A 27,610-nucleotide genomic window follows, 5' to 3' on the forward strand; every position below is an offset into this window, starting at 1 on the left:
AACAAGCACTTCCGGAATCTCCCGGCAACCTGGCGTGCTCTGACGCCTGAAGCCAGCTCCTGGGCTCTCGTGCTCCGGCCTGGTTCCCTCGCGCCTGTGTTTCCCGGCCTCATGGCTGGGCTGACCTTGTTTGTGAGCCGCCTTCCTCCCTCGGCCCGCAGTGAGCAGCTAGAGGAGCTGTTCAGTCAGGTGGGGCCGGTGAAGCAGTGCTTCGTGGTGACTGAGAAAGGTAGGGGGCGGGGTGGTCGAAGACAGGGCCGGGGTTTGTGGGAGAGGGGCGCGGGCGAGGACGCCGGCGTGCTGTGATTCTGGACCCGCCCCCAGAAGAAAGGTCTGGGAGTTTTCTTCCAAACCGACTCTGCTCTAGATGAGTCCCTAGGGACCCGTGTCTGAACAGCAAAGCATTGCCTTAAGTGTATACAGCGCTTACCGTTTATTATGCGCACTCATAGACAAGATCGTACTTGGTAACAAGGAAAATCACCAACTTTTACTAAAACATCGGTAAGGCCTGTTGAGAGTCAGCCGATTGCCAGGTACAGTGCTGAGTTCCACACGTGTCATCTCATTTAATTCTCTCAACAATCTTGTTGGGTGAGGAGTCAGCCCCATTCTACAGACGAGGAATCTGGGGCTTCCGAAAATTCGGTACCTTTAGCTTAAGTTTGTGCAGCTAGTAAGTAGCAGACGCAGAACTTGATCACCGGAGCTCTTAACCGTCATGTTATTCATTTACTCAGTTAGTAATTCAGTAAATATTTATTGAATCCCTACTATGTGCCAGGCACTGCTGTATCCCTGTAGGACCTGAGGCTACAGCAGTATCCTCAAAAGCAAACCAAATGCCTTGCTCTTATATATGTCTTCAAGATGAGGAAGACAGCTAATAGACAAATAAGCAAAATATACGGTGATAATGGTGGTACATGATAAGGAGACAGAAGTGTCGGGAGGACAGGGAATCTGTGTGTGTGTTGTGGGGGAGGAGTGTAGAGGAGTGTCCGTTGCAGGTAGAGTAGCTGGGGAAGGCCTGGTGGAGGGGAGAGTGCACGTGTTTCTCAGTGACAGGAGCAGTCTAGACAGGAAACTGAAAGCTCAAGGGTACCGAAGAGGACGGTGCTTCGTATATTGGAGGAATAGCAAGGAGACCAGGGTGATGTGAGTGAAGTGAGTGAAGGGAAGAGAATTAGGAGATGACACGTAGGGTACCAGATGATGTCGGACCTTGTAGGCTATTGCAAGGACTTGGGCTTTTACTCTTCAGTGGGAAATTACTGGTTTTGAGCAGGGGGCCGTAAGTATGAGCTGGCTTACGTTTTGAAAGGTTCTCTCAGGCTGCTGTGTTGAGAATAGGCTGTTGGAGAATAGGACCAAAGCAGGGAGACCAGTTAGTAAGCACTTGCAATCATCCAGGTGTGAGACCAGGATGGTAGCCGTGGAGTCCGTAAAAAGTGCTTGGAATATGGGTATTTTTGAAGTCAAGCTGAGAGGACTTGCTGATGAATCAGATGTAGGAATATGAGAAAAAGAGGAGTCAAGTCTGACTCCAAGGTTTTCGGCGTGAGCCACAGGAAGTATTTACTGAATTGTAGAATCCTGCTGTGTGCTTCACATGCTGTTTGCTACTCATCACTTCACTGTGAGGGAGGGTTGGCATGTATTAGAACGAGGATGAATTGTAAGGGTTTTAGTTTTAGAAGCATTCCTTCCTCTTACCTGGACTTCAAGGGACACTTGAGATAGGCACCTGATGTTCCCCAGAACATATGTTTAGTTCCCTTCTAAGTCGTCAGGCTGTCTTTCTAGATGGCTGGCTGCCTTTTTGCCTTTCAGCAGAACAATTGGTGGGAACCGGCATCTTGTGCCCCCGCCCTTACCCCTCCATGGTACCCTAGTATGTGAGCAGGCAGGCTAGCAGTGTGCTAACAATCACTCCATCCTTAGCTTCTCTTTTGTTAGTAGCAGGTTGTTGACATGGCTTTGATTGCGGTCTGAGCCACAGTACCTGCCTAGCTCTTTGTCATTTTAAGTATAGGTATCGCTGAATGAGACAATGAGAGGGCTGTAGAGCAGTGTTTCTTAAAGTGCAGATCATTATCCGTTAGTGGGTCTTGACTAGAATTTTTAAATGCGCTAGAAGGAGTATATCGATATGTGGTAAAGCGTAAGTATTCGTAAAACTCTTCGTTTCGGTTTTATATTAAGAGTGTGTATATGGACTGTGTTCCACAATGAGTTACGTTCATTACTGTGGGTTGTCAAAGCAATTGGAGAAACGCTGCAGTGCCGGATGGTTGTGTTTCAGGGAAGAACAGACCACCGAATAGGAATTCTTCTTTGAGTCCTCAGAATATAGGCTGCGTGTAACCTTACCTTCTACCTTGTGTATATGGTCTAAAGCTTTAAAGAAAGCTTTTATTCCCTTATTAAGAAACTGTATACTTCTCTGTGTAGACAGCCTAGATGTATTGTAAAGAGTGCTGCATCTAGTGGGATGAGAGGGACGGGGTGAGGGATGAAGTCTCATTCAGTATTGGTGACTTGGGAATGCCACTAGAGGTTAACTCTCTTAAGATGGGAATAATTTCACAGGATTGTCGTGAGGATTCAAATAAATATGCGAGTGCTTTGTGCAGACATTAAACAGTTCATGGCATTTATTGTGAGTACATGCTTTTATTTCAGTGCAGAATTCCTTCATGTTTCAGCTGCTTTGTTTTGGTTGCATTGATCAGAAAAGATCTGATTTTTCTTTGTCTTATTTTCTGAAAGGTGAGTGGGCAGGCCGTTGTGAGAAAGAGCGCCATGAGAAAAGAAACTGATCTCCAGATCACAGTGTGCTCTCCTAGTGCCAAGTGTCAGCTTTAACCAGTTTCGGTGGATCAGTGTCCTGTGTTTGAGGGCTTGTACCCTGAAGCAGGTTCAAGTGTAGTTGAAAAAGAAGCAGAGCATGTGAGCTGTGTTTCTTCTTTGGGTAGCACTTGGTCTTTTTCCTCTTTGATGCAGTAAATTACTTGAAATTTTACTAAACAAAAATGTTAAATCAAAAAAAGCATACCAAAAAGGGCAAAGGCGGGTTAGTTTTTATTTTGCAACTCTTCATCTGGTTGGTCCTAATATTCTCTGTGCCCTTTATATTGGTGGAGAAAAATAATGGTAATAGTATCTACAGGCTCCCGAAGCATTATATATTGTTTGATGTTCTTTGGTTAGGGCCTCAGGCATCATTACTGATGTGCTGTGAGAAGCTGCATTATTATATGTAATTTTCGAAGCTACCATACTTTCTTTCCTACCATCTCTGGTGATTCCTTCTCTTTGATTTGAGGGGGCGTAATGGATATCATGGATCTTCCATAATCTTGAAGCTATCAACAGTGAGGACACCAAATGAGCTTCTAACAGTTTCTGAGCAAAGTGTGGAAGGGCCCCTAATGCTAACCTTGTTTCTGTCCCTCCTGAGGACTCTGGAAAGCTGATGCTAGACGGCCTGGCAGTATATCTGCTAGCTTAGGGCTTTGAGAATTGACTGGGTTAGGGCTCTTGGCTCACCGTTGTCTCTGTACCCCCTTACTGTGCAGGGAGTAAGGCATGTCGAGGCTTTGGCTATGTCACCTTTTCTATGCTGCAAGATGTTCAGCGGGCCCTCAAGGAGATTACCACCTTCGAAGGCTGCAAGATCAACGTGACTGTTGCCAAGAAAAAACTGAGGAACAAGTCCAAGGAAAAGGGGGGAAGTGGTGAGTTTCTAGGAACCGAAGAGAGTTTTCTCCCAGGGTGAAGAGGGGGTGGTGGGGTGGGGGTGGAAGGGCTTCTAAACTGAAAGCTTCCCGAGTTTCCTTTTGACATCCCAAATCATCTAGCGTATTTTGTTACTTATTTCAGTCTTTTATTTACTTCTAAGTCCGGGAAATCTGGTGGTCCTGGGTGTTATCATACTGAACCCTGTGGTAAATGCCATCTGTTGCGAGTAGCTTTTTCCCCATGATATGCTGCGTGGTTTGGGAGCACAGACTTATTCCATTGCCTCTTATTTTTTAGAAAATTCAGAGTCCCCAAAGAAGGAGCAGAGGCCTACAAAAGCCAAAGTGGCAGATAAAAAAGCCAGATTAATTATTCGGAATCTGAGCTTTAAGGTACGTGACAGAGCAAACTAACTGCCTGTTCTGAAGGCTGTTGGTGTGCATGGGTGGGACTCTTCACCAGGAAGGTAACTTGGACGTAATGCCTCTTGGAGTGAACCTTGGCCTTGCTGAATTCAGAAAATGGGCTTGTGTACAAGAACTTATTAAGACAATAAGGGCAGATGCCTTCCTGAGAAAGGGAGGCGAGGAAAAGCTCTGTAGTATCTGTCCTTTTTACCTCTTAGATGCAAAGCCAGAGGTCTTCTTTTCAGAAATGTTCGATGTCCTGGTCTCAAAAGTAAAAAAGTAGTAAAAATATTCAAGCTTTTCCTAGTGAAGTAATTTAACAATCGATGTTTCATGTTTATTTGCTGTGATAACATTCATCTCTTTTTCTTTCTTTACTTTTGCCTTCAGTGTTCAGAAGGGGACTTGCGGACAGTGTTTGCTCAATATGGGGCTGTCCTGGAAGTAAACATCCCCAGGAAGCCAGGTACTAGCAAATCTTCACTTGGTGTGGATCAGATTAATATCATTTAACGTAACGGTCCTTTTACGCATCACCCTTGTACTGAGCACTATGAGAAAGTGAGGTTCCCGTCATACTCTTTGTGAGTCCCCGATGATGTGATGCGTGTAAAGTATCAGGCCCAGTGCTTGATCAAAACTCATGTAATAGTGTTTATTCCCCTGATGGTATTGTTTTCCCCCTTCTTCCACCTTCCTCCCCGCTCCGGTTCAAGCCGTTGTTTCTCAGTCTAGTCGTGTAGGACACAGCTCCCCGGCCCGTGCTGGTACAGTGGTACCTCGGTTTTCAAACGTAATCGGTTCCGGAAGACCGTTTGAGTTCTGAAACGTTCGAAAACCGAGGCACAGTTTCCCCATAGAAGGTAATGCAAAATGGATTACTCCGTTCAGACCTTTAAAATCAACCCCTAAAACTGCAAATTTAGCGTGAATTTTACTGTCTAATACTATAGATCCATGAAATTTATGGCATTCGTAAACTGAAATGTTCGTCAACGGAGACATTCGAAACTGAGGTACCACTATATTATGAGCCTTGTGCTGCCCCCCCCCCCCCCTCAGCTGAGGCAGTCGGTGGCTGGTCGACAGTCAGCCGCTCACAGCAGCTCATGGCAGCTCTCACCGGCTGCCGGCCACTCACGCTGGCTGCTGGCCACTCATGCTAGCCACCTAACCACCTGCCGCTCATGGCAGCACACGGTAGCCCACGGTGGCACACGGCAGCCCATGCTGACCTCTGGCCATTCAGGGCAGGCAGCACACAGCAGCCCAGCTCCAGGGAGAGCTGTTGTTCACAATCTTAGCTGTAGAGGGCGCAGCTCACTGGCCCATGTGGGAATCGAACCGGTGACCCTGGCGTTGGGAGCACGATGCTCCAACCACCTGAGCCACCAGGCTGGCCCTGATGGTATTTTTGGTTAGATCAAAACTCGTTTTAGGGCTGGCCCAGTGGCTCAGGAGGTTAGAGCACCATGCTCCTAACTCCGAAGGCTGTGGGTTCGATTCCCACATGGGCCAGTGGGCTCTCAACCACAAGGTTGCCAGTTCAACTCCTCTAGTCCCCCAAGGGATGGTGGGCTCTGCCCCTTGCAACTAAGGTTGAACACGGCACCTTGAGCTGAGCTGCCTCCCAGATGGCTCAGTTGGTTGGAGCGCAGGCTCTCAACCACAAGGTTGCCAGTTCGATTCCTCAACGCCCGCAAGGGATGGTGGGCAGCGCCCCCTGCAACTAAAATTGAACACAGCACCTTGAGCTGAGCTGCCGCTAAGCTCCCAGATGGCTCAGTTGGTTGGAGCGCATCCTCTCAACCACAAGGTTGCCGGTTCGACTCCCGCAAGGGATGGTGGGCTGTGCCCCCTGCAACTAGCAACGGCAACTGGACCTGGAGCTGAGCTGTGCCCTCCACAACTAAGACTGAAAGAACAACAACTTGAAGCTGAACAGCACCCTCCACAACTGAGATTGAAAGGACAACAACTTGACTTGGAAAAAAAGGCCTGGAAGTACACAGTGTTCCCCAATAAAGTCGTGTTCCCCTTCCCCAATAAAAATCTTTAAAAAAAAACAAAAAACAAAACAAAAAAAACCTCGTTTTAGAAGATAAGTTATGGTTTGAGAAAATGCACTGCTCTCCCCAAGCCCAAGTCTGGTATATTCAGCAGTAGGACATAAGCTTTGGGCAAGGGGCTGGCTGTTTGGCAGGATCTGGCCATCTTGACAGCCTGGGTAGCTATAATTTCCTTCTAGTGTCTGTTGGCTCCCCACCTGCTGCTACTAATGTCTTTGTACATTTGCACACAGATGGAAAGATGCGTGGTTTTGCTTTTGTTCAATTCAAAAACCTCCTAGAAGCAGGAAAAGCCCTCAAAAGCATGAACATGAAAGAGATAAAGGGTAAGTGTTCTCTACCCATACCAGTGACCCAGATATTTCTGGTGTTTGGGTGAATTGGCACAGTAACCCACTTGCTACATTTTCAAAAGGTGTTTGAATTGTTGAGAGACTCACTGCTAAACAGAAGCTGTTTTGGTGAACTATTCCTGATACTTGATCTTAGGGTTAAATTTAAAAGAACCCAAGTCATTATTCTCTTTTCTTTCTTTGGTGATGATTGTCCTTTTAAATCCCTAATGAAAAAAATGTCCCTAAAATAATCACGGATAGAGGCAGGTTGCTGTCTAGGGGATTTGGGATTTGCAGGTTTTCCTTTTGGTTGTGAACATTAGTCAGCATGCGTGGGCTAGTAAACTGACCGTGAGAACACTCTGGGTATTGATTCACCAGGTGCTACAGGAGAGCTTGGCTTAGAGACTTCCTAACTTCTGGGTACGGTGCCAATTACCCCAGAATGCCTGTTTGGCCTCCTGCTAGTCTAATGGAAACTTGTTGGTCTAACGGGAAGCACTGTTCTATTTTTTTAAACTCTATCTTATCCCAGGTGTGTTGGCTGTGTAGAAAGGCAAAATTTCTGTTCATTGATTTAAAAAAAGGGGGGGGGGGAAGGATTAAAAAGAATAGGCAGCTACCAGGAATTTTATTTTAGGGTCAACATTCTCTGAATTGGCAGTGTCTTTGTCTCCTTTGGTTGCTTGCTGTGTTTGGTGAATAAGTCATTTACAAGAGCTAGGAATGTTAAAAAGAGGAAGGCCTTTCTGACGTTACTTTTCTGTCTGACAGGGCGCACAGTGGCTGTGGATTGGGCTGTGGCAAAGGATAAATATAAAAATACACAGTCTGCCTCTACCCCAGGTAAGACGTGGTGGTGTTGGGTAGGAGGGGTTGTATGTCCTGGGGTGAGTGTGGAAACAACTCTATGATGAAAGGAACCAACGTGCTTGTCAGTGAGATACTGGACTGGAAGGACCAAAAACATAAGATTACCCAAAACTCTGAATTCCTGCTGGCTCAGAAACCCAGAGCTGCTTGTCAATTCATAGTGTACTATCTGGTGATCTGGTCCCAAAACATAGGATCTCCTGAGACTAAGCCCACTCCTGGGCGTGGAGGTGCGTAAGGAGTGGGCCTGCATTCACTGTCCCCTCTACCTGCTGTCCTTGCCCAGCTTTTCATAGTAAGAAGTGATGGAACATTAAGAATAGGGAAACTTAAAACTTGAGTTTGATTTAGAAAACCATTGACTTTTAAGCTACCAGATGCTCAGAGAATAGAACTCACCGACATTTAAGTTCATGGCCAAGCTTCAGAGTGAGTGTTGTGCTGGCCGTGGTGCATGATGGGAGGCGATTTGTGGCGGCTCGGTGACTCCTTCCTCATTCTGAGCCAGATTAACCTGCAGGCCTCTGATGAATGGGGCGGACTCCAAGGGGATCTCAGTGATGAGGGGCTTTTGTTATTGTTTGTGTTTTGTTTTTCCCCCTTATACTTTTTCCTATTTATATACAGTAAGAAAAATATATGAGATTCTGTGACAACAAATGAACTAGGAACTTGAGGGTAGTGGTTAGTCTTGTTAAAGTAACCTTGTTTTAGATACTGAATTAATTCCTAACTTTACCTTCCTGTGTAGGTGAGGAGAAGAAACCTGAACCTAAACATCAGAAATTAGGTAAAGAGAATGTCAGGAAAGAAGAGGATGTGGGAGAGGAAGAGGAGGAGGAGGAGGAAGAGGAGGAGGAGGAGGAGGAGGATGGTGATGATGGTGATGATGAAGAGGAGGATGAGAAGAAAGAAGCAAAGGTGACCAAGCCTGTGCAAATTCAGAAGAGGTAAGCAGTTCAGCTTGTTCTGAGACATCAGAGGAAGATTCAGGCTTGTCTCTGGGGGAGAATCAGTCCCTGCCCTCATCACTGTAGAGCTGACACGTGTCATAAAATTGGAGAGGCCCCTCTGTCAGCCCAGGCCCTTAGTTCTGAACTTGCCATTGCAGAGCAGTCAAGAGGGCTGCATCCGCCGAAAGCAGTGACGAGGATTGTTCTGATGAGGACAGTGACCTCGAGGAAAGAGAGAGTGTTGGAGAGGAACCGGCTCTGAGCGACAGCGACCTCGACGAGGACGAAGGTTTGCCTGGGACCTTCGCATTAGATTAATTACTGAGAGCTGCCATCAGTGCAGCGCAGGCCCCTTTAACAAGGACCCTAAGGTGTCCTGTCCCATTTATGTTTAAATGCTGAAAACGAAAACTTCATGTTCCCTCTAAGGGTTTTTTGCTTTTGTTTTTTTAAATGAGTTTGGAGTGTGTTTGAGGGTTAAGATTCATCGGGGACTTAAGACCTAGCTTAATGCTCAGGCTCTGCCCCTTGATTATTCACGTTGAATGAATTACTGGGTAAACAGGATATTACATCTAACACCACGGTGGATTTTAAACAGCTCTTTTGAGGTGGGGATAAAGGACCTCTTGGGGGATATTGTAAAACCGTAGCCAAACCCTATTGCTCCCTTTATCAAGAATGTTGGGGCAAACTCAATGGTTTCATTGAGGGGAGCAGGTCATTACAGAATGAGGAATGGTCAGTACCTGAGTCTTTAGTTTGTATAGATGGAAGTTTTTATTTACTTATCAAATCACTCCCTTCTGCTTCCTTTTCTGTTAGTCCGACATGTTGGTTTGACCATACAAGAAATCTGAAGAAATAAGCGTCTTCCTTGAGAAGAGAATGATAGATACCTTAGAATCAAAGAAATGTTTATACTGAAGGGACTATAAAATCTTACGTCCTACAGCCAGATTCAGCTGTCTCTTACCTTTCTTTCACTTGAAAAAATTATAGGACTAATACATGTTAATAAGAGAACATTAATGAAAAATACTGTGCAGGAGAGTATAATGTAGAAAATAGAAGTTCCTCACCAATCCCCCAGCATTCCCTCAAAGTAACCACTGTTGTTTCTTTTGTATGCTTCCAGAAAGCTCCTGTGTATAAACATGTATGTCTAGTCTTAGAAACAAATAGTGGGTCTTCCTTACATCTAGATCCTCAGCCACTTAGGGCCCTTCCCCAGAGACAACAAGTGTTATATGTTTCTGGTGTATCTAAGATAATTAATACCTTTATAAGTAAAAATACACACATATAATATAGTGTATATTTGTGTGTGAATGTATGTGCTTTTTTTTCTTCTCAAATATTCTACATGTTTTGTTTCCAAAAAGTTTACACTGTCATAACGGTACATGGAAATCTCTTTTTTTCCCTACACCATGACTATGTTGGATTTCATCTATCTTTGTTGTTTTCTGCCAATCTGTTGGTGAAAAATAGTATCTCATTTCTTATGCTATGTTTTTCTTTAGTTATGAGTGAGTTTGAGCATCTTTTTATATATTTCCATATCCTTTGTTCATTTTTAATTGGATTTTTGTTATGGGTTTATGCAAGATCTTTATACTCGTATAGTATTTAAGAAGTTAGCCCTTTGTTACATACCTTGCACTAGTATTTTTCAGTTTGTTGTTTTTCCTTTTACTTTAGATGTACAAGTGTCAAAGAAAAAGAAGAGGAAATTACCCTCAGATGTGAATGAAGGGAAAACTGTTTTTATTAGGTAAGCCTTTTTATCTCGAGGACTACTGTATTTCTGTTGCCTTCATAGGTTTCTCTTTCTTCCCTCCCTCCTTTCCGTCCTCCCTTCCTCTTTCTTCTTCTTTTTCACACTAATTCTGTTAGCTAAGCCAGAAAGTTAGATGCTTCTAAGACCGTTAGCACATCTGGCCCTAGGAACATACTAAACAGTAAAAAATGTAGAAGAATCAGAACTCTCCACAAAGATAAATAACACAGTTCTTCATATCTTGCCGTCATTTGGATTTCATTCTTTGTAATTGGGGTGGCAGTGTTTGGAACGAATCAGTTCTTCAACTATTAGAAACATGTTGCTTTCTGGCCTTTGTTTTAATGGGAGTACTGGGGACAAGTGACCCCACTTGTCCCAAACAATTTCTCTCTTCTTGCCCAACTTATTTGCTGAAGTAGTGTCCAGAATAAAGTAAGGCATCCCCATCTGTTTCTAGGAAAACTGAGAGGGAGTTGGGTGGAGAGAGGTTTTCCTTTATGCTGCCATTGCTGTTTTCGTCCTACTGACTGCAATAGATTGGCATTTTCAGAAGGTCGGGATATCACCAGCACGCCTCAAACATGCCTTCTTGTCCTTTCTGAAATACCAATTTGCAGGGCCATTTGAGTCTTATTTTGGAGATGGGTATTTTATCCTATTGTACAATCTTTTAAGATTGTTTTTGTTATATAAGTAATTTATGTTTACTGTAGGAAATTTAGGAAATAAACGTGCAAAAAGACACACAAAAAAATTAACCTTAATCGCTACTCAGAGAACACCCACACATGTGCCCACATCATCATAAATATTTACCAAGATGAATTTAGCCTATACATGCTGTGCTGTAACCCATTTTCTTCCTTTACTGCATGGGTCTCATAATTTTTTTACTGTATTATATGGAATTGCTGTGTAAATAATTTTGTATTCATAGAGGATTCTAACAAGAGGGAAGAAGCCTGTGACCTCAGTACCAAGGGTACCATTTCTTATACATCTTTTCAATTAATAAAAAGCTTAGGAAGGTAAAGGGATGGGAGAAAGAAAACTATGTACATGATGAGGCAAATTAGCAGAAATAATGTAGCTAGGATGTGTCTTATTGCAGAACTTTTTATTTTTTTATTTTTTTTATTTCAGTTACTCCGTGAGATAGAATCATTCATGGCAGTTAACTGAGTATAAAAGAAGTAAAATTGTAGATACTTATTTGGGACTGTTTTTCTGACACCTGGAAGGCTGTGCATAGCTGGGGATGTAAGGAATCTTTACACCATGTTGAGATTCAGTAGAACAAAACCTCCTTCCGACATTTTTTAATCCCATCAAGAGAGTGTTCATGAGCAAGGGAACCACTCCCATTGGTGTCCGACTCACTCACTTGTACCGGAACACGGGGTCTCACTTTTGTCATTGACCTTTCTTGTAACCTGATTGTCTTCCACAGAAACCTGTCCTTTGACTCAGAGGAAGAAGACCTTGGGGAGCTCCTTCAGCAGTTTGGAGAGCTTAAATATGTCCGCGTTGTCTTGCATCCAGACACAGAACATTCTAAAGGTATTTGCTGTCAGCTGGTCAGGCCCTGAAAGAATTGGGACCAGTGCCATGGGCACTGACTAAGTTACCTGAGAACATAACATGTGCCATTCTGAGGGGTCCACAGTCCATCCAGCTGAGGTTTCTGTGGTCCACAGAAGTGCCAAAAGCGTTCTGCGGTTATCTTCTATGATGTCAAACTCAGCATCTTCCATGGTGCTGCCAGCCATGATTTTGTCTAAGCTTTTAAGCCATTGCTTATTTAGTTTAGGGTAATGAATTCCATTTGTTGTTCTTTGAATTTCAAATATGATAGCATCTCCTGGGTATTAATCATTACACATTGCTTGAAATTACTGAAACCTTTTTCAGTTACGTTTGTTAGAGACAGAAAGCTGACAGAAACTTTGTTGCAGTGGCAACAATCAGAAAGAAAACTATGTAACAGCAGTGCTGCCTTAGATTTTTTTTCCCCCCAAAGCGATTTTTTTGAGTTTCAAGGGTTGACTACTCCTCCTTCTAGTATACTGCTGTTAGATCAGCATCTTTTCAACCTGTTCATAGTCTTTTGATTTCATCAACTGCAGTTGTTCTCCGAAAGCAGTGAATTCTCAATTCATTCTTATTCTTGATTCCTTTGAGACCTACCAAAAGTTATGAACCCTATCCTCAGAAAAATGCCACTTCTGAGGGTTTGTGGGCTCCCCGGAGCCTATCCATGGATTAACAACCTCCATTCTAAACCTTCTTATTTTCCAAACCGATGAGACCTGATCGTTTTTGGGTTTTACTCAGCTAAAAAAGATGTACATAAGGCAGTATGATGGAAAGAAAACTGAACTGCTTCCTGGAGATTAGGGATCTAATCCCAGCTAAGCCATAGACCAGCTGGGTGATTTCTCGCAAATCATTTAACCACTGTGAGCTTCAGTTTCTTATCTGTAAAATGAGTGAGTTCAACTAGAGTAATCACTTAAGGTGCCTTAAGCTCTGATATTCAATTATACTTCTTGGACCTTCTCCATTTCCAGTATGTTTTCCTAAAAATAGGCAACTAGAATTGCATAGAATATTCCAAGTACAGTAGGATATTGCTTTACTTTGATGATATCTTTCGCCCCTTTTTGAGTGTGTGGTGTATTGGGTTGATATTTTCAGAGTGTAGTCTACAGTTGACTTGCTTTGGTCTCTTTCTTGGTCTGTTAGTGTTAGTTGAGAGTTAATGAGCTTGATAAGCATAGGTTTCGTCACTTTTTCTTTTTTTAAAAAAATATTTTTATAGTGAAAAGTCACAATTTTTCTATTGAGTGCCACACATTATGCTTTGACTCATTGTTTCTTCTGAGCTAATCAGCAACGGGGGTGAGGACGCCAGAGCCCAAAATGTGGAATGCTTCATGAATTTGCATGTCATCCTTGCACAGGGGGTCGTGCTGAGCTTTTCTGCATCATTCCAATTTTAGTATATGTGCTGGTGACGCGAGGACCATTAGTTTTTCTTAATGCATGTCTTTCCCTAGCTCAAAGTAAATTTTCCTGGCACTTCTTCTGATTATTCAACCACACAACTATGACCTCCTCTTCCAGTTTATCCCTGTCACATGCCATTTCACTGCCTGGCAGAGCTAAATATTATCTGCAGACTTTTAGGGAAGCGTTAAGACTGAACCTAGTACTGACCCTGGAAATTACAATGATAAATTTCTTACCCATTCAGAGAGAGGTACACATTTTCTTCACATTGGACAAATAGGCTAATCTGCCTGTAAGAAACATTTTACATGTTGTTTGTTTCTTCATATTGAGTGTCTGTTAATGCAGAACACTGGTAGGTGCCAGGGCTATAGGAACAGCCAAGAAATATGGCCCTTGTTCCTGTGGCGTTCAGTCTTGGGGGCGATGCCACCTGGCCAGTGCTATCACAGAGACGTGAGTGGAGGCCCGGCAGGGTGGGGCACTCCGCACTGCCTGGAAGAGGCAGGAAAGACCTCACTAGATGGTGACTCTCGGGTTGGCCTGCCACGTGTGTCCTTTCCGTTACTCTGCTGCCATTCATTCTTGGAGGGGACAAAGGTCAGGGCCCCAGTAGCTCTAGGGAATACAGCGTTGTTTTCGTATATGAGGGAATATGTAAAGTTTAAAGGAATACTAACAAAATCTGAAACATCTTTTTTGGGGCTTTACTATAAGGTGAACTTTTTTCTTTGCTTATAAAACCTGCTTTTTATCAATAGCAGAAATTAGGGTGGGTTGATTGACCCTGCATCTAACCAGTGAAAGATGTGCCTGCGGAAATTCTGGAGCATGAGTTACGAATTGAGCTGTGGCTTTCCGGTTTACTACTATATTCACAGGAGCGAGGCCTGGGCCTTTTCCTCTAAGAGGCACATCTGTCCTTATCAAATGCCTCCCACGTAACAGCGATGACAGTGAGATCTATAATTAATTTCAGGGTTAAGTGGTTGCTGCCTCATTTTTTAAATCCTCTAATAGGCTATGCAGTAAGAGATGCTGAATTAAATATTAGACTGGAATTTCTCTAACATTTCTTGTGGGTATTTCTTGTTAAGGAGCGAGATTGTAAGACTCAAGTTCTAAGAAACATTGGAAAAGATGAAGGAAGTAACAAAATGTCATTGTGTGAGCAGCTGTGCCATCTTCTCTGTCTTTGAACCTTCAGTACCTGGCATACTGCCTGTCTCAGAGCACTGAGCAAAGGATGCTGCTACCCCTCCCACTTTGTGCCTGCCTGCCACCATGTGCAGTGTTGTTTTTGGCTTCCTGGTGGCCAGGAAAGTTTAGGATCTCACTAAATTTTGTCTCTTCATGCAGGTTGTGCATTTGCTCAGTTCATGACTCAAGAAGCAGCTCAGAAATGCCTTGAAGCTGCTTCTCCAGAAACTGAGGTAAGGAAGACATTTCCTTTTCCCTGTAACTTAAGACAATAGTGGCCCTTAGGGGCAACATCTGGTGTTTACGCAAAGCTTCGTTATTATTGTTATTATTGTCAATAATGGAATAACAAAGCTAACGTGTATTGAGCACTTAGTGTGTGATAGGCAGTAAGCTTGACAGGCATTACCTTATTTAATCTTTACAATAGTCCTACAGGGGTATGTAAGGTAAGTACGATTATTTTCCCTATTTTATAGGTGAGAAAATAGCTATAGTAATGCATCTGATGTTTATTGATCGCTATCTGTATGTCAGCCTCTATCCCAGGCTGGTGACATGAAAGCCTGGGTCAGGAAGGGACTAAGGCCAGCGATGAAGTGGGTAAATGTTTGAGAGAGAAAGTGTGGTGATGGAGGGTTTCTCTGTGTATTCTATAACCAAGTATAAATTGTTCTGAGATAGTTGTATTGCCATTGTCTGTTAAATTTTCTTGAGTAGCGTTAACACTGCCATTTCATTAGCTTTCTTTAGAATATTAAAAAATTGCCTGTTAACAGATCATTTTCTTCAATTTGGGCCTAATCAACTGCCATAAAATAAATTACTTCTTGCTGACCGCCCTAAGTACACACATGGCCTTTTGCACAGCTATATTAAATACTGTTAGCTGGGCTAAAACATCGTGAGGTTGGTTCCATAGCTTAGTCAGGGTCTGCTGTTTCCCTTTACTTGGTGTCTTTGTCAGGTACTTAGTTGTTCCTTGTTATGCATTTTAAGAGAAGGTTGCAATCTGTTGCAGGGTGGTGGGCTTAAACTGGATGGCCGGCAGCTCAAGGTTGACTTGGCCGTGACCCGTGATGAGGCTGCAAAGCTCCGGACAAAGACGGTGAAGAAGCCGACCGGAACCCGGAACCTCTATCTGGCCCGAGAAGGCTGTGAGTTGTGGACGGGGGACATGAACCAGGCCTCTGAGTAGCTGGCCCTGTGCTGTGACAGTGACCCAGCAATGCTGTGTTTGGGGGCATGTTGCACATTAAGAACCCAAGTGTCCTCTTTAGCAATGTTATATTATTATTCCATTTTAGCAGATGTGGCATTCTGTTAGGAAACCTTCACCCAGTTTGTAGATGAACCAGCCCGTTCTCTTTTCTGCCTGCTTGCCTTCAGACCTTGTCTTCAGAGGATTGGCAGGGCAAGGGGGGGACTCAAATTACCTTTGCTTCTTGTCATCATTTCTAAGAAGGCTTTTTCTGAAGGAGTGAAAATTATGACTAAAATTACTCTCTTGGATCATTCATGGATTTCAAGTGTGCACAGAGTACCTTTCCCTTAATGCCAGAAAGCTAATCAGAAATTAGCTCTAATTGAAAAAAAAGAATCCCTTTCTCTGGGTCATACGGTATTTGTCAGGCCACCTGCTGGACGGCTGCACAGCCTGGACTAGTCACATTGGGCCATTAGCCCACTAGGTATCTACATGGCGATGTGGCTCTTTTCTGGGCTGGCTCTTTTCACCACTTAGTAGGGGCCCCCAAGTAGGTGCAGAGCAGCGAAATTCCAAGGGCAGGTTACAGGGGGAGCATTTTTGCAGTCTAAATGCCTAAAATGTCCTTCTTTTCAGAACTTCCTCTAGGCCTGTCCATCTGACTTTGGACATGTGCATGAAGCTTCTTTGAGGGGCAGGAAGGAGAAGAGGAACAAAATAACAAAATGTTCAGCGTGTTAGTCCTTGAGAGCGGTTCTGAGCCGACAGCTTAGCCCTGTAGCCCATTTCTGGACCTGCCCAAAAGCCTCTTTGTCCTGGCCAGCGTAGTCCTCTGGGCCCTGTACAAAAACTTGCATCATTCAAATCACATTCCTCTTGTTGCTCAGTGAAAATTCCCTTGCTGATGTCTTGGCCTTTTTCCCTCTTTCTGCAGTGATTCGTGCTGGGACGAAGGCAGCAGAGGGTGTGAGCGCTGCTGACATGGCCAAGCGAGAACGGGTAAGGAGGTCAGGCTCCAGCCTTCGGGTTAGTGAAGGCTAGAGGTGCTCATCAAAGACCCAAGTATCGGTGACAGGCCCTACTTACACGGTTATTAGAGAGAAAAGAAGCGCACGGGTGAAACAGCAAATAACCCCACATTACCCATAATGCGTCAGCATGTATGCCTTTATAAGAACTGGATCTGATTTATTTTCCTAGTGCTCAGCAGTAAATGTTTGCTGATAGTATGCTTGGGGATCATGCGTAGACACTGGGAGGCAGGCGCTGTGTATAATTATCTGTCCAAATAAATGCAGAATAACATAAGAAAGTTCAGCGTGGGCTGGAGTTCGTAGGGAAGATGGTAAGTGTGGGTCTTGGATGGAATAGTTAAGATGTCCATTTTGGGAAGGAGGGTGATATCCCCAGATCATAGAATTATTTTAGGAAAACTCGGTATTGTGGGAATTTCCACTGCTGACACCATTAAATTCCTTTGCTGCTCGGTAATGTTAGTTCCCAGTAATTTTCACTTTTGCCCAAATAGCTTACTTTCAAAAAGCTAAGCCAGCCTAGGATGGTAAAGATGCATAACCATTAAAGAATTAGCTATGGAAGCTGAATGCAGAAGATGATGGATGCAGAGGAGAATATAATGACAGTGAGAGGCTGTGTGTCTTTTCTCTGCGTGGTTTCTGTCTACACTAGTGTTCCCAGCCCTTTTTTTTGGTAGTAAGCACCTGGTATTTGGGCGGCACTGTGTGCCTTTTTGTGGTCACAGTGCAATAGTGACACATTTAATTTTTCTGTTTGAATGAATTTTTCTAGCAAAAAGCTCACTAGATTATATGCATTATAATTCATAGCAAGTACAGCTTTTCCTGGGAGAAAAATCCAACTGTTGAACTTCGGCATGATAGCCTCTTCAAATATCCCTTTACTATTCATTTCCAGAGTATCTGTTTGTTTTGTGATTTTTTTTCTTTTTGATGCCTTTGCCAAACAAGAGCAGCAGGAATGAGAAGACTTGATGAAAGAAAAATTTTAATTGAAAACTTTTTTCTACTAACCTAATTTTAAAAACAAGTCAGGAGAAGAAGATCATCACTTTAGAGACAGGCTGCCCCTGGACCCGCGTTTTGTGCAGCATAGTAGAGGCTGATGCTCTAGAAACAATTCGTTTCTGTGCTCATAGCATTGCTTTGCCTCAAGGTGGCAGAGTAGAGACGTTCTCTCAAGTAGTCTTTAAATAAATTCCGTTTTCTTTTGGAAGGACAGTTAGTTTGACTGGGTGGGTAGATCGAGCCTGGGCATAGATGTTGACTACAGTGTTACTATTTGCTCCTTGTCGTCCAGTTGTGAGCTCAAGATTTCATGTGTGTTTCCTCCTTTCAGCCTTGTGTACTGCTGAGAGATTGGTATTCTGTTCTGATCTACAGTTCCACTTTGTAGGTGGAAAACGAGGCTTAAAAAGCTTCATGTAACTTCTGCAGTTTGGGGTGGATTTCTAATTCAGTCTCACTCCACCCATGACCATACCACCTTCCCACCATCTTGTGTCCTTGCACCTTTTCCCCTGTGCTGGGCATCGTAAGGCTGCAGGCTGGGTGATTTCCCTGCTTTCTGTATGTGTGGTGATTGGATCGGGTCATGGTTCGCTCCTTTTGGAAAACTTTTTAAAGGGTGGATGGTATTGTTAACAATTTGTTCTTTCAGTTTGAGTTACTGAAGCATCAGAAACTGAAGGACCAGAATATCTTTGTCTCCCGGACCCGGCTGTGCCTGCACAATCTCCCCAAGGCCGTGGATGACAAACAGCTCCGAAAGCTGCTGCTGAATGCCACAAGAGGGGAGCGGGGGGTGCGCATCAAGGAGGTGAGAGTCGGCCCTGCCCACTCAGAGCGCTGCTGCTTGTCCTGGGCAGACCGAGCATGCGTTTTCAGGCTGTGGTGCCAGCAGACTGACACATTTTCTTTCGGACACGTGGTCTACAGACAGGGCTGCGTTTGGCAGTTTTTCATGGTTTTTTCCTCTTCTAAGAACTGCCTTTCACATCTGACCAAATTGCAGCAGAATGTGAGGAAGTCAGTGCCCTAGTGAATGACTTCAGCGAGTATTTGTTGGGTGCCCGCTGTGTGCTCAGCATTAGAACAGGTGCTGTAACGTTCATTTTCTTGCAGAGAAGTAATCTGTGTGCTTTGCTCTTTCAAAGAGCATTTTACTACCCTTTGGGCTTTTGGCCTATGGGAAGAGTCCTCAGTGCCCTGCAGGGAGTACAGGGGGCCACACGGGCCTGTAGCAACTTAGGTAGGTAAACACTGGAGTCACACCAAGACTTGGTCAGACGGTGTGAGAACAGAAGCCTCTCCTGTGCCCCCATGGCGCCTTTGCGCCATCATAGCACTTACTGGTACACTGTCCTGGGATTGTCTGTCCGTCATTTCTCTGAGCAGACTGAGCTCTTTGAGGGCAGGCGTTGTCTGTTCCCAGTCCTGGCATTGTACCTGGCACGGAGTACTCTCTTGATCAGTATTTAGTAGAAAGGAACATAACTGTTACTGAGAATCTGCTTTGTTCTGTTTCATCACCCTACACATCTCCTGATCCCCGAAAGCCTCACCAAAATGTGTGGCATTGGTATTGGGGGAATGACATGGGAGAACGTGAGCAGATCAGCACAGGTCTGATACCGCTCTTGGTAAAACTGCTCAGTGTTACTAGCATAGGGGTCGGTTCTGTGTGTCTGTAATTTCTCATCAGCGTCCACAATACTTAATGAGTGTCTGCACATTTAAAGCTTGTCATCATTTAGAGGAATTTATATGTTTTACAATATTTGCATTGTAATTAATTTTCTCCTTAATTCTTTCATATGTGTAAGTATAGTGTCTCAGCAAGATAGTAAGCTTCTTGAGTCCAGGAACCTCATTTTAGGCTTTTCTTGATATCCCTACAGTACACAGCACAGTTCTAGGCAGAGAGTAGATAGTGGACATATACCAAATTCAGCATCCTGGTATCCTGAATACCTAGACCTCTCCATTAAGCGAGAACTGCAGCATCTAAAAGTAATAGCATGTGAGTGATTAGTTATCCCCAAATTCCCTACTGTACCTCGGTGCCCCTGGATGCTCTTACATCCAGCTTAAGGAATGAGGGAAAAATCACATCAGAGAGGATCTGAGCTCCAAGCAAAGACAGCTGAAGCTTCTTCCTGTATTTCTGAGATGTTGGGCGGGCTCTTCCCCATGCCCAAGATGTTTTTCTTATCTAAAGTCATCAGGCCTTCTTCCTTGCCTTTGTCAGTAATTTCCTTTCTGAGTGGTTTCTCCAGTGAGAGATCCATGGACAGCACTTCATCCTCAGTGGTAACTTAATATCCACCTTCAAGTACCACTGACCCCTCAACTTGTGCATATTGTCAGCAGTTAGCTATTATAATTTTTCCCTGAGAAGTTGATACATGCTTCTTTGTAGATCTGTGTTGATGTCTATAAACTCTCAGAAAGCAAGAAAGTATCTATTTAATTTGTTTTGTGCTCTCAATAATTGTACTCTGAGAAGGCTGACGTTCATAAGTGTTATTTGTGATGGTCGTGCTATAGATGAAGAGTCTGTCCCCATCCCGTGATTTCTTACTGAATCTTTGAAGCCTCCTCATCCTGTAATTCCTGACTCTTATTCTTGCTCTCGTAGTGTAGGGTGATGCGAGACCTGCGAGGCGTTCACGGGAAAATGAAGGGGCAGTCGCTGGGCTACGCCTTTGCCGAGTTCCAGGAGCACGAGCATGCCCTGGCAGCCCTGCGCCACACCAACAACAATCCGGAAATCTTTGGGCCTCAGAAGGTGAGCCTCATCCTGTGGGGAGAGCTGCTCCCCTGAGGGCTGTTTGCAGAAACCGTTCCTCCCTCTCCTTCATGTCCAGTGCCCTCCGACATTTGAGCCCTGGGAAAGAGTAGCAAGTCGGTGGAGGCAGAGAGCAGTGATTCAGGTGGTAAGATGGAAGGAACTCTAAGTTGGATAGACCGCTTGCAGAACTGCCCCCTCCCTTTAAGTAGAGCAAGTGAGCAGCCACCTCTGAATTGCAAAACAAGGGCTTTGGAGGCTGGGGGGCAGCTCAGCTCGTTGCACTCAGGTTAAGAAATCTAATGAATTACATTCTGCCTCCTTCTGACACAGAGACCAATAGTGGAGTTCTCCTTGGAAGATCGAAGGAAACTTAAGATAAAGGAACTGAGAATCCAGCGCAGCCAGGTACAAAACTGAAGTGTTTTTTCTGTTTTTGTTGTTTTCTTTTCATTGTGGTACATACACATAACGTAAACTTACTATGTTTAAGTGTACAGTTCAGCTAAAACAAGTTGTAAAGGCCATGTTTAAGCTTCTGTGTGGTTCAGTTTGCAGCTCTGCTCCCTCAGCAGGTTCTTTGTTACCCTTTCCTCTTAGTCCCCTGGAACTGCCCAGGCACCTTCTCTGCTTGCATGTCTGGTTGTAGCTCCTCAGAAGGGAAAGGAAGGAGAGAGGAGACGCAGACTAATGTTACCAGTCACGTCTGTACAGTGCTTGCTGCTGACACAGGATCAAAGGGAATGGCCAGGACTGAAGCTATGCATTCCCTGTGGATTTGCGCTGTCTCTTCCGTAGTTCTTTTTCCTTCTTAGATGGCTCCAGAAGTGTGATGCCTGATGCTTTTAGTACTGGTTTTAGTCTAGTGTGGTGTAGAGGAAAGAAGGGGGGCTTTGGGGATAGGAATACTGGTTCAAACTGAGCCTCTGCCGCTTTCTGAGTCTCTTGGCAAGTGACTACTTCTCAGCTTCAGTTTCGAGTTTATAAAATGGGATTAACAGCATCTGCCTCCCATGGTTGATGAGGGTTAAATGAGATAATAAACGTCAGTTGTCGCCTAAACATCTGCACAGTCAGTATTCATTCTCTTGTCACCTTCCCCCAGGGCAGACAGGACCAGGTTATTCTTGAAACCGGAACTCGGACAGCTCTCATCCCTGTTACATCTTAGCTTGCATGTATACCGCACATTTGCAATCTCGGTGGTGGATACCACGAGCATGGCCAATAGAGCAGGTTCCGTGGTTAATACAGTGGACCTGGGTTGGAAAACCTGGGATCTGGTTATTGTTCAAGGCAACTTTGTTATTCTGGGTGGAGAATTATTTACTGCCATGAGCCATTTATTGCTTCAGGAGTTGATTCTGAAGCTACAGAGAAAGTCAGATGGCTTTATTGTTGTCTGCACTTATGTACACACTGCTTTCTCTGTCAAAGTGCTCCTTTCACCTGACTCGGTTTCCATATTCAGATCAAATGTGCTTCCTCAAGTAGCACTTTCCCCTGTCTCTCAAAAGAGATAAGACCTCATTACTTGTACCTTCGTGAACTTACTTAATCTCTTCTTTAGTTTATTTTTGTATGTGACTCTTATCTCCACTGGGCTGTGAATCCTGAAAGGCAGACACTGTTCTCCCAGCTGTACCCTTACCACTTAGAAGCAGAGACTGACACGTACCAGGCATGTGATAGATCTTCGTGTATCAATATGCCTATCTAGAGTTTTAAGGTGAAAAGGACAAAATAACACTTACTACAGTAATTTCGCGTGTATCTTCTTTTTCCCTTTCAATTCAACATAAATCTGTACCATCCTTTATGCCTTCTTTCTCACAGCATCTTGCTTTCACTTCATTTATTCCTATTGTAATGATCTTCCTTTCTTTATGTAGATTAAATTTCTGACCTAGGTCATTTCCTTCTCTGAAAAAATACATTTAGTATTTCGTGCAAGGCATGTCTACTGATGACAGATTTCTTTGATTTTTTTGTTTGAGAAAATCTTTATTTCTCCTTCACTTTTGAAGGATAATTGCAGTGCATACAGAATCCTAGGTTGGTGCTTTACCCCCCGAAAAAACTTTAAATATTTCACTCTATAGAGAATCCAGTATAATCATCTTTGTTCCTCTGTAGGTATTCCCCTCCCCTCTGGCTTCTTTCAAGAATTTTTCTTTCTCTTTGATTTCTGCAGTTTGATATATGCCTAGGTATAGATTTTTAGGTATTTATCTTGTTTGTTATTTGTTGAGCTCCCTGGGTCTGGGGTTTACTGCCTGTCATTCATTTTGGAAACTTCTCAGCCTTTATTACTTCAAATACTTTTTTTGTTGTTTGTTTGTTTTTTAAAGATTTCATTGGGGACGGGAACAGGACTTTATTGGGGAAGAGTGTGTACGTCCAGGCCTTTTTTCCAAGTCAAGTTGTTGTCCTTTCAATCTTAGTTGTGGAGGGTGCAGCTCAGTTCCAGGTCCAGTGGCCGTTACTAGTTGCAGGGGGCGCTGCCCACCATCCCTTGCGGGAGTTGAACAGGCAATCTTGTGGCTGAGAGGACAGGCTCCAACCAGCTGAGCCATCCGGGAGCCCAGCGGCAGCTCAGCTCAAGGTGCCGTGCTCAATCTTAGTTGCAGGGGGCGCTGCCCACCATCCCTTGCGGGACTCGAGGAGTTGAACTGGCAACCTTGTGGTTGAGAGCCCACTGGCCCATGTGGGAATCGAACCGGCAGCCTTCGGAATTAGGAGCAAGGAACTCCAGCCACCTGAGCTACCAGGCCGGCCCACTTCAAATATTTCTTGTTTGTTTCTTTCTTCTCTTTCTGGTATTTCCATTACACGTTTGTTAGGCCTTTGATTGTCCCACGCTACTCACCTATTTTCTTCCCTACTGGCTTTCAAGTGTTGGGCGTGCATGTATTTTCCCCGTTTCTGCATATAGGAAGGGAAATGGTTATTCTCTGCCCCCTACTTCGTAATTATCTGTTACTGTATCAGGGCCTGGGGACTACGTGTATTGACTTCCCTGTGGTCGCTAACTTTTTGGGGAAAGAATTCCCCTTTTTTTCACCAAGCTCACATAAGGCTTCTCTTCTGCTGAGTGTTTCCAGCACATAAACCTCATCCAGAAACCAGATGGTACTCTCTTGTTTTATGCAGCAAAAAATGAAATCCAAGTCTGCAACTGGTGAGCCCCAGCAGGAGCAGCCAGAGCTTGGAAAAGACCAGCAACGGAAAGCAGCTCAAGCCCACATGCAGGAGCGAAAGAAGGCTCCCGTAGAGCAGAAGGGGAAGGCGGGCTCTATCACATGGACAGGATTCCAGACTAAGGCTGAAGTGGAGCAGGTGGAGCTGCCTGATGGGAAGAAGAGAAGAAAGATTCTGGCTCTCCCCTCACACCGAGGCCCCAAAATTAGGTGAGATACGGGATGGCAGCACAGAGCAGTGGGTGGCTTCTCGAGGGTTGCATTCTGCATAGCTCTTTTCCTCTTTGTGCCTTTTGTTTGGATAAAAGGGATGCTTAGTGCTGTGCCAGTCCCACATTTTAAGGGTGAAAGCACAAGCAGAGATGTCATTCCTGGATTACGAGGAGGCCAGGCCAGGACTGGCAGAGGGGCTTGGAGGAGCCTTCCAGGGTGGGCTTTCATGCCATTCTTCTCTTCTGAGATGGTTCTGTCAGCGGAGGCCCAGCTACTTAACGTTCCCCTATAGTTTCTGTTTTGGGCAGTCGATTAGTGCTATAAACAAAAGTCGATCTTAAAAAGAAATTGTTAAATAAATGAAGGTTTTTGGGATTCTCTTGAGGTTTTCAGCCCAAATGAAAAACAAATACACAAATGTTGAGCCTTAGGACATTCTGTTGCAGTATCCCTTTTTAGAATGACTTATTACGGGCTTGGAAAAAGCCAGTATAACAAAAGGCGTTTTATCTTCCCAGCTGAGAGAACCTCAGGGGTGCCAATTAGAGGAAGAACTCAGGGTCACACTTGACCATATTGTTTCAGGTTGCGGGACAAAGGCAAAGTGAAGTCTCTCCCTCCCAAAAAACCAAAGCCCCAGATAAACCAGCGGAAGCAAGAGAAGCAGAAATTGTCTTCGAAGCAGGTGAGTCTGTGGGGCAGGGAGCTTTGGTGTGACAGGCTCCGCTGGGGCCGGCAGTGCCTTTTGTGCCTGGATGAGTTGACAGAAAGGGAGAGCTTCAAGATTGCAGTTGCAAGCAAGACTGCAGCTTTTCAGAGGATGTTGAGGTACACAGTCCTAAAGGTGGGGTGAATAGGAAAATACACCCTCACGTACTGGTTACGTGCTTCAGTAATTATCTTGTTTTACCTATTCCCTATGCAGGATATGAAAGCAAACTCTGCTTCACATGTAAATATACCTCATATGGAAATGAGGTAGATTGCTCAGAAAAATACCTCAGAATGCATCTTCAGCTGATCAGGCCTTAAACACACACACACACACACACACACACTGCCATCGTCACATCTAATGCAATTAATAAGAAGCCCTTAACATCATTTAATACAGAACCCATATTACATATTAAAATGTACCCAACTGACTCAAAAATGTATGTTTTTTATAGTTGGTTAGCGTGAATCGGTGCAAACCAAGTCCACGAGTTACATTTGGTTTTTATCTCTTAAACCTTTTTCCCTATAGCATCCAGTCTTCCTTGCCAGCCCCTTTTTTCCATGTTGTTAATTTGTTGGAGAAACCAGGTCACTAGTTTTTTAGAAAGTATTACATTTCGAGTTTAGCTGCTCGCTTCCCTGTGGTGTGATTTTACTTGGCTCCTGTAATACCCCGTGTTCCTGTACCTTGGTGGTCAGAGTTACAGACTTGGTGAGGTTCAAGTTCAGTTTGCTTGGCAGAAGTATTTCATAGGTGAGGCTATGTGCTTTCTGTGGCATCGCATCATAAGGCACAAAATGCCTGGTTGTCCCAATTTTGGTGATGTTCTAATTCAGCAGTAGGTTGAGGGATTGTCTGCCCTTACCCTACTATTTGTAACGTCCCCCGTCACCCTCTCACCCAGGGGTTGTAGCACCCACAGGTGATTGTTATCTGGAGCTGTGTTTTCAATATAGGTTGCACAATGGTGACTTCCTAATTTTATCAATTTTTTTGCATTTTTAATAGAATTCTAGAAAAAAAAATCTTCCCTTTTCAACTGTTTGGTTATTATGAATACCATTTATATAAGAAAGGCAGGATGAATGCTTGACTTTTTTTCTCTTTATCAATTTCCAGAATAGTGAGTTGGTGCCTGATCAACCTATACTGTGGTGACCAATGAGATATTTTTAGTATCATGAATTTTTGAGTTTTTATATACTTGATGTATTTCCATCAAATGCAGTCATTATTTTTGTCCTATTTTAGGTCAGCAGCAGCCCCTCAGGCTGACTCCCGAGTCCTTCTGACACGACCCTGTCTTTGTTAGTGTCTTTGCTTTCTAGTACAACCAGATGTCCCAGCTTAGTTTGTATATTTCTCCTCTGGTCCTGGCATTAGCCATTTTTCCAAGGAGCACTAGTTCGTTTTAGGAAAAAATGGTAGTCCCTAGGTCTTGAACATTTGAGCTCAAGCTTTCTTTTCCCCTTCCTGAGTCCCTTTCTTTTAAGGGTATCAGAAGTGTTAGTTTCCCATCATACTCAAGAAATCTGTGTGTCTGGGAAGCGTCTGACCTATGTCACACTGTCCTACAGAGCTCTCTCTGAGATCCCGTCGGCAGTGCTCTTGGTGAGGGAAAGGTTATGTGAGAACCTCCGGACTCTGGCTAACTCCTCTGTGAGGTCATTCAAGGGAGCACTTGGGAGAGGCCTCGGAAACACATGAACAGAGTTTTAGGGGGCCCTTCTCGTATGCCTTCCTAGTCTGATTTCTTACCAGCAGATGATTCTTTTTGGGGTTTTCTCTCTAAGGCTCACTCTCTGGAAGTCCCCCTGTCACGATGGACAAGCTCTCTGTACCTACTTATCTTCTCTCTTTGGTGGCTGTAAGGTAAGGTGATATCGAATGCTTGAAATTATCTTATGTTTCGTTACCTTTCATTTGTAGGTACCTAAGAAAAAAACTAAGGGAAATAGGACAGAAATTCGCTTCAACCAGCTAGTCGAACAATATAAGCAGAAATTATTGGGACCTTCGAAAGGAGCGCCTCTTGCAAAGAGGAGCAAGTGGTTTGACAGTTGATGATGCTCGCAGACTGGATTGGAAAGTGGATTGTGCGCTTCTTGGTAAAGCACCCAGGTTCTTCCGCACTCCTACCCCGAGTGTCATTTACTGAGGGAAAGAGACCCGCTGATGGCACGGCCACTTTGTTGATGGGCTCCCTAGGCTGTGCACATCTGAGCTTTGATCCCTCCCCGGTGTGTTCACCACGAGAAACATCAGAAACATCGCGATGCTTCTTACATGTTGTCCAGATTATCGTGTGGAGATGTGTCTAATTATTACCCATTTTAATTCTTTGTTTCTCAAATGGAAACAATTATAAAATGCATTCTTGAGTGTTGAATTTTTAAGATGTATATTTTGTTGTATCTCGTCTAAGTATGATATTTTGTGGCTTTTTGAATAAAAAACGATTTCTAATATATGTGCATCCTTTATTATTTATGATCATTTTTGACATCACTACCCTAATTCAGTCACAGCCCTATGTACTGCAGGAATTGATTAAGACAGAGCAGAGAAAAGTGATTTCCAACCTAATCTCTGAATGTGGGAGAAACTGGGAAAGTAATTGAGGTTAGTGGGGGTTGGCAGAGAGCAACACCTGATAATTATTTGCCAAATGAGTGGGTTATTGTTGGTAGTTGACAAGAAATGAATTTGCAGTGACCCACAGACACCAGCCTGGCTGGTGAGAACCCGCATTTCTCTCACCGAGCACCTCCCCCTGAGGACTGAGGCGGGGTGGCGGGGAGGCAGTGAGCAGGAGGCCTAGGCTCTAGCCTGACCTGCCTTTACCTAACGATGGCCTTGAACCAGACACAGACTCCCTGGACCTCAGGTTCCTCATATGCAGGATAAGGCCTGGAGAGTTTTCCCTTCAGATCTTTTGCTTGTCACTCGGCTCTCCACTGAGCTGTCACCACCTCCTGGAGTGACTAGAATAGGTCTTTCCTTCCCCTCCCTTCTGTCCTGGCCCTGTCACTGAATTCTGTTACCCTGTTTAACTAAAGGTTT

At 44.2% G+C, this 27,610-nt stretch overlaps 1 protein-coding gene and 1 non-coding gene across 4 annotated transcripts; one reads left to right on the forward strand and one right to left on the reverse strand.

Annotated features, from left to right (window-relative positions):
• On the forward strand, positions 1 to 27,015 carry RBM28 (RNA binding motif protein 28). 3 transcript variants are annotated; one of them, XM_074315641.1, is made up of 20 exons: positions 1 to 229; positions 3,582 to 3,740; positions 4,042 to 4,136; positions 4,542 to 4,617; positions 6,454 to 6,546; positions 7,330 to 7,401; positions 8,180 to 8,378; positions 8,540 to 8,670; positions 10,086 to 10,158; positions 11,618 to 11,727; positions 14,539 to 14,612; positions 15,401 to 15,536; positions 16,521 to 16,585; positions 18,284 to 18,442; positions 20,264 to 20,413; positions 20,747 to 20,821; positions 23,038 to 23,208; positions 23,567 to 23,823; positions 24,412 to 24,511; positions 26,477 to 26,743. In XM_074315641.1, exons 1-20 carry the CDS (start codon positions 112 to 114, stop codon positions 26,609 to 26,611), a joined length of 2,448 nt encoding a protein of 815 aa, XP_074171742.1. In that variant the 5' UTR covers positions 1 to 111; the 3' UTR covers positions 26,612 to 26,743. The 3 variants fall into 3 exon arrangements, with proteins under 3 accessions (XP_074171742.1, XP_019574854.2, XP_074171741.1); XM_074315640.1 differs by having other exon boundaries at positions 51 to 189; XM_019719295.2 differs by lacking the exon at positions 23,038 to 23,208 and having other exon boundaries at positions 3 to 229; positions 26,477 to 27,015.
• On the reverse strand, positions 13,086 to 13,193 carry LOC141567765 (U6 spliceosomal RNA). The gene has a single exon (XR_012490595.1). It is a non-coding gene; the product is annotated as a U6 spliceosomal RNA (small nuclear RNA).
• Positions 27,016 to 27,610: the final 595 nt, after the last annotated feature.

Source organism: Rhinolophus sinicus, linkage group LG11 (assembly GCF_036562045.2).
Source record: "Rhinolophus sinicus isolate RSC01 linkage group LG11, ASM3656204v1, whole genome shotgun sequence".
Lineage (NCBI taxonomy): Eukaryota > Metazoa > Chordata > Mammalia > Chiroptera > Rhinolophidae > Rhinolophus > Rhinolophus sinicus.